Genomic DNA, 12194 nt, shown 5'->3' with positions numbered 1-12194 from the left:
TCCAATTAATTAAAAGTCAGCTATTAGCGGTGCGACGTTTCGTGATTACGCGTAGTTCGCTATACTAATCGCATAGCTCACTCCACGGGATCTATTCCGTTTAGGTCTCCGTATCTGGATCACAGTTGGATCTAGCATTAGAGCCGCTTAGACCGGATTTGCGGCTAAATGCTCTATCCGGAAATTATGCGTGCATGGTAATGCTGTGACTGTGTTGTACACGATCCGGTCTCACGTTATTTGGGATGAGTTCTTCTGAATGTACAGATATTTGCACAATTATCTCGCCTGCACTGTATATTGAATAAATTGTCAGTTTTTAATAGGTAATAAAAACAATCTAAAATTTTTAACACGCGTACAGCTTCGTCCAACACTAACCATGAAAACAAAGCTACACACCAATTAAAAGTCACCCCCAGTTGGACAAAATGAATAGATTTAACCAAAATTTCTATCACATTTCCTGGCTGATACCGACACAACATTAGAAACCCAGCTCAATGACAATCTACAAATTCTTGACGGTGGACGGTGCGTAGGCGGTGAAGAGCGCATTATCCTGGACGGTCTGCTTGCTGGTCGGCGAACTGGGATGGAGATCCTTGTCGGGGAGAGAGTCCTGTTTGTAGAAGGGGATCTTTCGCTGGGAGAAGCGTCCCATCACGCGCTGCACGATCACTTGGATCAGCGAGCTGACGATGCCGGTCGTGGCGAAGATCCCGCCCACCACGCCGCAGACGCGCACCAGAAAGTGCAGAATAGGCACCGGCTGCTCACTGACGCTGATCTTCAGTGGGTTGATGTCATACTGCGATGCAAAACATGCAACCACCATTAGAGAAGGCACTGTCATACAGCGAAGTAAAACAAAAATTTATTTTTATTAGTTGATTACTAAATTTTCGATTATACATTTATGTAATGATTAATCGTTCACTCTAAACGATTAAATAACAGAAAAATAAACAAATAAAAAATAAAACAATCGTAAAAAGGAAAATTAGAACAAATAAAATTAAAAAATTCAAACATAAATCGTTGTTTTTGACTACTGCAACGAACGAAAATGCGCCTGACATAATGAGTATTATTCAGAACCAAGTTATTATTACTTTATTTCTTTATCAACACCTGAATCTTATTAGATTTTTATTTTTCTGCTGTTAATTACATTACTGTTTCTCCTACTTTTATTTTTTAGTGAATTTTCTAGCAACAATTTAAAAAATAAAAAATTCAGAAAAACCCGAATTTAAATTTAGAAAATTCCAGGCGCATAGCACTTTCGTTTAAAAAATACGTGCACGTAGGTGCGTATCGACGTACATCAGCAAAATTATTACGGAGCAGTAATCCTAAACATCAACGATCAATTTATTTTTAAGCGCATGCAAGCCGATGATAAAAATGTCATAAAGGACTTAAAATGATAGCGTTAAACGTTGGCAAATTTCTGGGCAAGCATTTGTCGCTTCAATTTGGCTAACCTTGATGAAAATCCCCGGAATGCCATGACTGCCTGTTGAGTGATTCAGAATCCGCTCCTACAAAACAGAAAACCGTCAGCCAAGCTTAAAGACCGAATTTGTTCTTCTTACTGTGTTTTTTCTCTCATGGAAATACACATAAAAAACTAGTAAATAAAAAACGCTAATTAATAATAAAGACTTTCAAATAAGAATAATTAAGACGACTGAATAATCCATAAAAGCGAAAACAAAACATTCACCAGTAAAAGCTTTCAAGCATCTGCAACTAAAAAAGCAAAACTATTGAGTAATCAATTGAAAAAAAAAATTTAGCAATAACAACTCTAAAATAACAAAAAAATGCAAAATAATAATCAAAAATTCTCAGAATATTTTCTGAATACAATCTCTTTTCAACAACCGTAAAGAAATAGGAAACTACGTAATTTGCGCATTAAATGCAGCATGATCTTACCATGGACTGGACGCCGTACTGATAGGCCATGGCCGAGCCCGCCCGCGTGGACACATCCGTGGGAACAACTACGTATGAAACATTGCAGAATAAATTTCATGAAAGTTAACCCAATAAATATACGACAGTTATTTCCATTTATTGATGAATTTCAATTATTGGGTTATTATTCTTTTACTGCACTTTCTGCACTATTCAAACAATTCAGTACCAACCTTATTAAGTTACGAGTTATCGAAAATATTTAATGCAGAAACGCGGCTCATGTAAACGCCGAAAATAATATGCACAAGTTAAAAAATATGTATTAAAATATGGAATTAAAAAATTATTATTCAAAAAATTATTATTAATATGAATTAAAAAATTATTATGAAATTAAAAATTCCGATAATCTTTAATTTAAAATTAGCTGCTAATCTGCATGTAAATTCACCAGAGACACACCGGAATAATAGAAATCGCACCACACATTTTAATGAAATTCACCGTACCTTTCAGATTGTACTGATAACTTATGGAATCTGTACACAGCAAACAATTAATATAGAGCATTATTTTCCATCATTCCAACAAAGAAACACCCACGTTTATTGGTGGTTTTCTCCTCGCCATCCAGCGGATTAATAATGGCCACATCTTGCGCACCGAATGCAAACCGCTCGATTCGATGGGAGAAATTCGTGTCTAATTAATGAACACACAACCATCCCCAACAAATCAACAAACACATCTGAATTCCTTTCTAAAACATTTCTAATCAAAATTTTTCGAAACATTTGCAAATATTTTTACATAAAATTATTCGCAACAGAGTTTCTCTAATACAAAATTCGCAAATATTTCTTTATACAAAACCTGTGTCTAATTAATAGAAGAACTTTGTGGCTAATGAATAGATGAGCAAAAACATTAATAATTAAACATATCAAAATTTTTATCTTTTTTTTAAACATATCAAAAATTTTTTAATTTTTTTTTATTTCAAAAAAATTCAAAATATTTCCATTCTAAATTTTCTAAAACCATTCACAAATTTTTCCCAAAAAAAATCTGTATGAAATTTCAGCTACCAACTGTGTCATGGGCCGTACTGTAATTAAAACCGAGAAATTCTGGCAAACGCACCTGATTCGGAGGTAAAAAGACTGATATGCGCGTGCAGATCACCGCCGTGCAGCGCCCTGCAAATAACATCAACAATATACTTCTATATTTAATTCTGAAATAAATAAGCAGCACTAATTTATCCGAAACACAACTGAAAAACAATATCAATTCCTTTTACGTGATCGTAAAAAGTAAGAAAAACCAATGCAAAAATTATGACAACTGAAAAACAACACGAAGAAAAGCAGCGAGCATAAAACATAAACTAGTAAATCAATTCAAATCAGATTTTTCGAAAACAACTCATGGGACATGGATTATTCATATTACAAGAAATCAAAGATAACAATTGATGAAATCAATGAAATCCATCGACTACTGAAATTTACCGTCACTCAGACAAGTATGGAATGATTTTATCTAAAATAATAAATTAAAATTCAATAAATGAATTAAAAAAAACTGTTAATATTATTAATTAAATTAATGATTAAAAATAAATTTGTAACGGAATTGACTGTACGTATGCCGATTTATTGCACATACTTGCCAGCCAGAATGTGGAAATTCCCGGCCATCTTCTTGACATGCACCACCCCGTAGATGCGGCAGGCGTCGTGTCGCAAATTGCCCCGGAAGTGGATTTTGCGGGCGGTGGGCAGGGCGACGGCGCTGCGGTAGCCCTTGACCCACAGGAGCTTGTGCAGGGCGTGGTACTCCTCGGAGATGTACTGGTTGACGTGCCGGCGCATCTGCCAGGCCTGCTCGTCCTCCTCACCCAGCTGGAAGTACGCCGGCTCCTCGTTCAGCCCGCCGTCCATGTCGATGTTCTCGTTCACCAGATCGACAATGTCCGCGCCGATGGCTTCACAAAACCGACGGCTTTTTGTACAAATTATTTACGCCAATTCTCAATTACTATGTTACAGTTTCTGCGCAGTAAATAAATACAAAAATAAAATAAACGCAAAAATCAGAAAATGTTACTGTAAATTAAATTATCCGAATGAAATTTGCAGGACATTTTTATTTTTTGTCCGCGCCGATGGCTACCAAAGAAATGGTTCGCATATTATTTATTTACTTATAGTATCACCTATTTTATTAATTTCTTATTATTATCATCATTTAATTAAGTCAATAATTATCTTGTTACAATTTCTGAGCAGTAAATAAATAAGAAATCATAAAACACAAATAAAATAAACGCTAAAATTAGAAAACAATTTTCAGTACGAATATAAATTGTCATAACATTTTGTATTTTTTGTCCGCATCGGTGGCTAAAAATTAATTTTTTTACGAATTAACTACGCCAAATTACTGACAGTTTTTCTCAATTTCTACTCAGCAACGCACGCTAAAATGGGGCAATCCTCGATTCGAATTTTAGCGATTAATATCTTCTTTAATTTTTATCTTCTTAATTCTTAAAATTCAAAATTTCTGATTTACAATTTCATAAAATGTCAGTCCAAGGAGGAATGCTAAAATTAAAGGCGAATTCCTTTAACGCATTTACTAATAAAATACACTTTTATAGGGCACGCAGAAAACTGAACAACTTCGACAAATTTTGTAGTTTTAAATTACTTTCAGATTTATACCAAGAAATAAATGTTTTATTCTGTTGCAAAATTAACTGTGCGAAAATGCAGAGGGAATTTGCACAGACGAGTGAGCAGACGCAATTTCCAACGCACTTTTTTTAAGAAAAAAATACTAATAAATTATGCTGCATCCGAAATAAAGTCTTACCTTCGCACGCGCTGGCCACCGTCATATCAATGACCAACGGCAGTTTGGTGCTGTGGTCCGTATCCACCGAATATCCATAATGGAAATCCGGTTCGCGATAATGGAGAAATTCCACAATCACCAGAAAGAGAATCAGAAATGTGCAGGATACCGTCACTGCAAACAGCAACACAACATCACCCGTAACTTCTCTGTACTATCGCCTCCACTTAACGCAAACCAATACAGGGAAATGCTTGATACAACACAGATCAATAAGCGAAAAAAGGACTTCAGTTATTTTTTGAATACGCACAGATTGCTCCGAACTTTGTCGGTTGCTGAAAATCCGAAGGAACCTACAAACAAGAAAATAGCACTCTCCTGGAAATCCGCAAGCTCGCCAGGATTATAATACTTTAGGAAAGACGTCCAGAGAAGCGATCTTCTGGATGGCATCCACACGGTCCGCTGTTTCGGATTCGGCGATTTTGCGCCGTCTCAATCCGTCATGCTCCATTCTGCAGATTCACGAAAAACACATCCAGACGCAAACATCAGTCCAGATTATCCGAACAGCTTCAAGTCTGCCTTTCCAATAAAATGCAAGCAAATGCCAAAGAAAAATAAGAAATCCAAGAAAACAAACCCAAAAGCAAAATTGCAAAATTCCAGAAAATGGAAAATCGCAAAACGAAAACACAGTGAGCATTTAAATAAATCAAGGTGAAAAAGCCCTAAGGCGGTCGCCTTGAGATTTAGAGAAGGCTTGTCGGAAGCCTTTCCAGGGCGGTTAACTTAATGTCTGCTGCACAAAATAATCGATTATTGAATTTTTCTCCATTAATTACCACTTACCAGTATCAATTTTTTTCCCTCTTTGTCTATCCCGGATTATTCGTTTCTTGTGAGCTTTTCTTAAAAAAATTCTGATGGTTCATTTTTTTATATATGATGCAGAGTGAAGGCAGCGCAGTCAGTTCTTGCCACTCGCTGGTGCATGCAAGTGAATAATTTGCGCGCAGTTAATTAAATTCGACTGTTTATTCCACTGTTTTTTTTCACTTTTCATTTAAAAAAAGGACGCACAGAACGACTATTCAGATTTATTAACAAAAATTTAATAGTTATTGCTTAACGCTGAATCAAATAAATATTTCAGAACTGCATAAACCGCACGGAATATTGCGCCATAAATAATTACAAATTCTTCCGAAATGCGTTTTAATTTATACTACGAGTATCACCAGAAATACGTCTATTAGTTACGAATCCAACGCAGAATTTACCAGAAATAAAGTACAATAGGGTGTCGCTTGTTTAATTGCGTTTACGGTAGAATCAGGGGAATACCGCTAGGCACACCCATGACTTTTACAATCGGCTCATTTAGCCGCCGCGTCGACCAAGGGAATCCGGTCGGGCATGCGCTGCGCCGTCCGCCGGCGCCGGTCGACCAGCGTCGCCTCGCCCAACGCCGTGAGGACGACGAACAACCACACACTGACCACCAACAAGGTCACCACCTGGCAGATCTGCCCCAGGGGGAAGGCCAACGGGGCCTGGTACACCCACAGCATCCACTCTGTCGACAAGGTGCAGTAGGAACTCTCCGGCAGCGCACTGGCCCGCAGATGGAACAACCCCGTCCCGGTGAAGCGGATCGTGCTGTTGGAGGCCACCAGGATCCCGGAGGTGTTCCCCATCCGGGCGCGGAGGAGGTCCAGCGTCGTGTGGCTGCCGTCCGGGAGGACGATGCTGAAGGCCGTCCGGTTGTTGAGCTCCTGGACCAGGACGGGTTCGCTGGGCGGGAGGAGACCGCTGGAGGTCCCGGTGTCCAGACGCAGCTGGAAGAGATGGTCCCCGGAGAACGGGAGGTACACCGCCTGGGTGAGGCACTCGGAGTTGGCTAGTAGCATGCTGCGGCGCATGTCCTCTGTGCAGCAGCCGTCGCACTGTTTGTACACCACCGGAAACTGATCGGGCGCGGCGAAGTCCGTCCGCACCGGTTGCGACACGTCGGCGTTGTATACATTCGGGGAACGCGGGAAGTCGATCCCGTCGGCGTCCGAGGGCGGGCGGTAGTTGACCGGAATCGGTCCGAGAACTGGGTCGCCGATTTTGTTCGTCAAGGTGGCGTTGACATACTCTGCGTCGCTCATCCCGTCCGGGAAGACGTACCGGAGTCCGGAGCCCTTCAGACATCCGCTGACAATGTTCAGGACGATTAACTGCCGCCGGCAAGCGGAACTGCCGGAAGTCATGGTAAAGGTCACGGTGGTCGACCAGAAATCCGCCTGGCTCGTGGTCCCGACTTCCTCGATGGTGTACGTGAGGTCATAACCTCCAAAAGCGGTCTCCGAGGTTCTGGAGGTAATGTGCAGCCGCGGGGTGGCGGTGCGGAACGCCAGGATACGGTTGGGAAGTCCCCGGTGCTGCCGGCGAGTGAAGGTCGGTTTTAGGGACACCACCAGGGTCGCGGTATCCCCGCGGTCAAGGTAGACGTTGACAATAGACTGGGTCGAACCGTTTAACGTCAACAGATACGGGCACTCCTCCGCGCTCTCCCGGAGGACCCATGCCGGAGCAGTGGGATCCAGGTTCGATATGGACACGAGCCTCCATTCTCCGGGACGTAGGTCCACCGTGGAGATCCAGGCAGGGACCGGGGTGAGCGCCCATCCCGTGGCCGGGTTTAGTGCAGTGACGATGAAGCTGCCGCGCCAGAGGAGCCCGCCGTAGGGATCCCATTGCTCGGCGATGAGGGTGGAGTAGGCCGCGACACGGATGGACCAGTCGGCACCGGAAGTGCTTAAGGCAAAGGTCACGGGTGCGGTGACGTTGGTAAATGTGAGGGTTAGGTTCTCCTGTGTGGATAACTGGCCCATGGAAAGGTCACTGGCTGAGGCGAGGAGCGGTGAGGACTGTTCAATCTGGAGAAGGGATCCGGCGTCGGGAATCGTGGTGGAAACGAACGTTTCCGGGAGGAAGTCCACAACAACACCGCTGTCTTTACGACAAAATTTCAGTTTTAACTTAGCGTATAACAATTTATATTAACTGAGTTCGATTATTTTTATTACGAGTGTAAGTTTATCCTTCACTTTCCTTTTCATTTAATTTAATTTTAGTTTTTCGATAACATTTTTATTACTATTTTTTATTGCTATGTTGTTACTCACAGACTAACTTAATTTTTTTTCTTTCCAAAAATTAAAACAAATATAATACTTGAAAACGTGATTATAACATTATTAAAACTTTGTTTAACTAAATGCCAAATGAAGAAGTCAGTTTATTAAAATAATTTTAAACATAAGTTTAACCGATTCTTTAGTAGTCATATTTCTTTTAATTCTAGCAAAGAATGAAATGCAACGGCAGATATACCATAATCGCCGGAGCTGGTGGAAGCATTACTGACATGTCGGAACTCATAACCGACAAACTCTTCCGTCAGCTGTCGCGTCCCGTTCCCGGTATCCCACTCCAGTAGATAAAACACCGCCGATGTCACCGGGATCATGGCGAATGCCCCCGGGAGCACCACCTCCCGCTGGACCTCACAGCGCGCCGCGCCCCCGTTTGTCATGCCATCCAGCACGTACAGCCGCTCATCCGGCCCAAAGGTCACCGCCTGGTTCCCGTCCACTGTGCACCCTACCGGAAACAGAGCCCCGCCAAAGGCCCCGCCCACCATCACCCCGGCGGGACTCCGCACCGCCATCTGCGTGCCCCCCGGGGAGAACGTCACCTCCGTAACCTCCCGGTCGTGGAGGAGCTGGAAGCGGGCCCCGTCGGCGCTCATCCACAGCTGGTTCCCGAGAAGGTAAAGGTGCTGAGTGAGGGGATGGGCCTGGAAGCGGCGCGGCTGGAAGGTGTCCGGGAAGGTGGTCAGGATGCGGCCGCTGGGGAGGGAGGCGCGGAGGTCGGAGAGGGGTTGAGCGAAGAGGCTGAAGGTGCCGTTGGCGCGGTACAGGGTGTAGTGGAGGTTCGTGGCGGGGTGGACGAGGCTGGTGATGATGGCGGCGGGGTTGGAGCGGATCGTGGTGAAGAAGGAGGTGCGGGGTGCGGAAGGGTCGGAGTCGTTTTGCGGCCGATAGGACAGCAACGGCGTAATGAATTCCTGTGCATTTTACAACAATTAATTTTATTATATTTATTCGATGTTATTTCTTGACTTTGTTAGTTCTCTGTAGTTAGGAATTTAGTTTTATTTTTTTATATTATTTCTCAGTACTACCTACAGGGTGTAACAAATTTTTTTATTCCAACGAATATTAATCTAATGCGAGAATACGTATATAAAAAAAATAATTAACAAAATAAAACACTTAAAAACAATTAATTACCGGGTTAAAATAATTTAAAGAAATACAGGCCGGTACAGAAGTGCTTTCTAAACAAAACTGCAGTTTGAAAAATTACTAAAAATTGAAAAAATTATTTTAATGCTAAAAGTAGTTAGAAGGAATGAAAATTATACTAAAAACTAATTAAGTTAAGCATGTACTTGAAACGGCGGAACGACCACTCCACTGACTCCAGCCGCATTCTTAAACGCCACTGTACTCCCGATCTTCGACGGACTGGTGCGTATATAGCAGTACTCCGACGCCGTGGCCCCGGCATCCGCCGCAAACCCATCCAACACCGCCGCCCGACTGAACAGCATCGCGCGCGGCGCCGCATCCGTCCTCTCGTTGCCCGTGGGCGTGGTTACCAAGCGGTCGGTGACGTAGGCGCCGCATGCTGTGTGCAGAATGATATATGCCGGCAGCCCCGTGGCGGCGGTCAGGGTACAGTTACTAGGAAGAGTCGCCACCTTCCGCCAGCCGGTGAAGATCAGAGCGCTCATCGACCAGGAGACGGAGAAGTACACCCGGAGCGTCCCGGCGGCGGTGTCCGGGAGGGTCCGGATGAGGATGGTGATCTGCGGATTGCAGGGATTGCGGATGGTCAGCGCTTTGCTAAACAGAAACGCAAGGATCTCAATTAGCCAGGGCCATGGTACATGGTTAATGGTACTAATTTCGACCACATCGTACGCAGTTTTCCACTGCATTATCGCACTGTATATTTTCAGAACATAGGAAAATCGTAGAAGATGGGCGCAAGGAATTTAGACCCAGAAAGCGTTTGAACCGTTTCGCGACATTCACATAATATTACTGAGCTGTGTTAAATGAATCTTTTTGCCGGCACTGAAGACGATACTTCGAGTAATTTTGGTTTCCGTATAATGACTAAAAAATTTTATAATTTTATATATATTTACTGGTGTATGACGTACCGAATACGTACGCGTACATTCGTGAACGGAATGGCCACCTAAATTATTTCAGTTACGTATACGGTATATGTAATTCTCATTTTGAAATAATTTTACATTGGGAACATAAGTGATTGTGATTCATTGGACGATTTGACTATCTCGTTCGTGAATGTACGTTTTCGGTGCCGGTATACAAAAAGCGATCACAACATAGAAATTCTAATTACTGTTATTTATAACATACAAGGTAACAATGAATTTTGGCAATACTTTACTGTTTATGAATAAAGATCACCTGTATGGCACTGTCTTTAGTGTCAGCTTTGTTATTTAAAACATGCGTATGATTGCATGCGCGCGCTCCTAACGGCTCATCTGAAGTACAGCTTTGCAAATTCAATAATCAATAGAAACATTTTTAAATTCCTGAGATGGGTGACCAGACGTCGTTGTCGCTTACCCGCCATCGGCCGTCTGCGTCCGGAAATCCGACACACTCACCGGGTTCCCCCACAACCAACTCAAATACGCATCCGAATACGGATCCACCACGGTGAACCGGGTCCGCTCCACCTCCACCGTACTGTTCTTCCGCCGCACCCGCACGGTGACGGTCCACGGGAGCCAGGCGGCCCGCCGTCCCACCGCGAGAACCGTCCGGTTGATAGGCACCGCCCACACCCCGTACTCTGCCAACGAGTAGGCCTGCCCACGCATCAAGCTTTCCCAGGGCGGACTGCTGCCGTTATCCACACGCACCCACGCGTCCAAGGCGGCGACCGCCGCGCGGCTGACCTCCACCTGCCGCGGTTCTAGGGGATCTAAGCGGCCGTCGAGGATGTAACACAGGAGGGTGGTGTTGTCGGTGTGAAGAAGCAGGGCATCCTGTGGCGCTGTCGAGAGGACCGAGCTGTTCCAGAGGCAGCGCAGGACGTGGTCGGGAGCGAGGCTGTAGGGCGGAGCGCCAGCGCCAGGTTCGCTGCAAAGGCGAGCTCAGTTGGCACTGCAACAAGGGTCACCGTCGCGGCTAGTCTGGTACATACAATCTATCACATTTTTGACAAATGTACGGTATGACAGATACTCAGTTTCTTAATAGACATTTTATAGACAGATACTTAATAATAATGGAAAAATTATAACGTAGTTTTCTTCAAGTGTTTAAGCAAATGGGACGCACTGTTGAATTTCTTTTTTTCCCATGGAAATGTACTTACCAGCACAATACACAGCAAACATTAAACATTAGAAGTAATAAGTAATTAAATACAGTAAGGTGATTTCGAATAAAAAATATTTCAGTTGCAATTATTCATTTCTGAAAGCGGTCGTTATTTAGCAGCGCACTAGTGCGGCTTGTTCTTTTTAAAGCATCTCAATGTTCTCCTCTGGAACTACGTATACTGGTATCTGATAAATAAAGCGAAGGGTTTCCAACACAAAAAGCATCGATGTACCCAGTACTGACAATACATGAACCGGAAAAAATGACAGCTGTACCGCCTGTACGGTGCATGAACAGAAACCGAACAAAACTCCCGATGTGCAAAAAATTCTGGATGTTATTGCCTAATTCATGCACCTTTGCGCCACTGTCTATCGACTGCATCACACAAAATCAATAAAAGCCCTTTTAAAATCGTTGGGACGGATTGTCTCTTCAAAAGCCAGCTAGCTATACCAGCTAGCTGCACTGACAGACACGAACACAAAATTTCAGTTTTATACTTACTGTTGATCTAGCAGCGTATCAGGCGGGTCCATGTATGGCAGCGCCAAGAATCGGCTTTTCGTTTCCGCACGAAGTGCGAGGCAGAGTGCGCACGTTAATCCCAATGCAATACTAGAAGACATTTTTCCAACTTTTCTACACTAAAAATGTACTTAGAATACTTGAGAATCGAAAACTCGATGTGAGCATAGTGCAAGCAAAATGCACGAACTACTTGCATTTAACGAACAATCTCAACACTGAAGTTAGGTTGCTATGTAACTAGGCACCTCCCATAACATTACTAACTGCTTCAGTCTCCATTCGTCTTCAACTACTCGTACCCATGAAAAAGACCGTGCTTATTTTTTTTTATTCTGAAATATTACCCGATTATAGTTTTCTGATACAGTT

At 43.1% G+C, this 12194-nt stretch overlaps 2 protein-coding genes across 3 annotated transcripts; both read right to left on the bottom strand.

Moving 5' to 3' along the window:
• Positions 1–310: 310 nt before the first annotated feature.
• LOC129601658 (endoplasmic reticulum-Golgi intermediate compartment protein 2-like) lies at positions 311–5483 on the bottom strand. Its single transcript, XM_055500519.1, has 10 exons — positions 5213–5483; positions 5111–5153; positions 4816–4971; positions 3604–3922; positions 3076–3131; positions 2536–2634; positions 2442–2471; positions 1948–2015; positions 1491–1547; positions 311–811 (listed from the first exon to the last, which is right to left on the bottom strand). Exons 1-10 carry the CDS (start codon positions 5312–5314, stop codon positions 512–514), a joined length of 1230 nt encoding a protein of 409 aa, XP_055356494.1. The 5' UTR covers positions 5315–5483; the 3' UTR covers positions 311–511.
• Positions 5484–5934: 451 nt separating this feature from the next.
• LOC129601657 (cation channel sperm-associated auxiliary subunit beta-like) lies at positions 5935–12020 on the bottom strand. 2 transcript variants are annotated; one of them, XM_055500515.1, is made up of 5 exons: positions 11802–12020; positions 10530–11048; positions 9308–9764; positions 8185–8920; positions 5935–7804 (listed from the first exon to the last, which is right to left on the bottom strand). In XM_055500515.1, the coding sequence occupies exons 1-5, from the start codon at positions 11921–11923 to the stop codon at positions 6180–6182; spliced, it is 3459 nt and encodes a 1152-aa protein (XP_055356490.1). In that variant the 5' UTR covers positions 11924–12020; the 3' UTR covers positions 5935–6179. The 2 variants fall into 2 exon arrangements, with proteins under 2 accessions (XP_055356490.1, XP_055356491.1); XM_055500516.1 differs by having other exon boundaries at positions 5938–7804; positions 10530–11072.
• Between the last annotated feature and the right edge of the window lie 174 nt (positions 12021–12194).

This window comes from Paramacrobiotus metropolitanus, unplaced genomic scaffold (genome assembly GCF_019649055.1).
Source record: "Paramacrobiotus metropolitanus isolate TYO unplaced genomic scaffold, Prichtersi_v1.0 Parri_scaffold0000261, whole genome shotgun sequence".
In the NCBI taxonomy this organism is placed as follows: Eukaryota; Metazoa; Tardigrada; class Eutardigrada; order Parachela; family Macrobiotidae; genus Paramacrobiotus; species Paramacrobiotus metropolitanus.
Note: the sequence above shows the minus strand (reverse complement) of the source record. Positions and strands in the feature narration are given on the sequence as shown.

Coding starts and splice junctions, on each gene's coding strand:
- LOC129601658 (XM_055500519.1), bottom strand. CDS start 5,314: ATGGAGCATGACGGATTGAGACGGCGCAAAATCGCCGAATCCGAAACA. Junction 4,972..5,110: donor GACAAAGTTCGGAGCAATCT/GTGCGTATTCAA, acceptor TGCTGTTTGCAG/TGACGGTATCCTGCACATTT. Junction 2,016..2,441: donor TTATCAGTACAATCTGAAAG/GTACGGTGAATT, acceptor TTTCATACGTAG/TTGTTCCCACGGATGTGTCC.
- LOC129601657 (XM_055500515.1), bottom strand. CDS start 11,923: ATGTCTTCTAGTATTGCATTGGGATTAACGTGCGCACTCTGCCTCGCA. Junction 11,049..11,801: donor GATACGCTGCTAGATCAACA/GTAAGTATAAAA, acceptor TCGCCTTTGCAG/CGAACCTGGCGCTGGCGCTC. Junction 7,805..8,184: donor CACCAGCTCCGGCGATTATG/GTATATCTGCCG, acceptor TTTGTCGTAAAG/ACAGCGGTGTTGTTGTGGAC.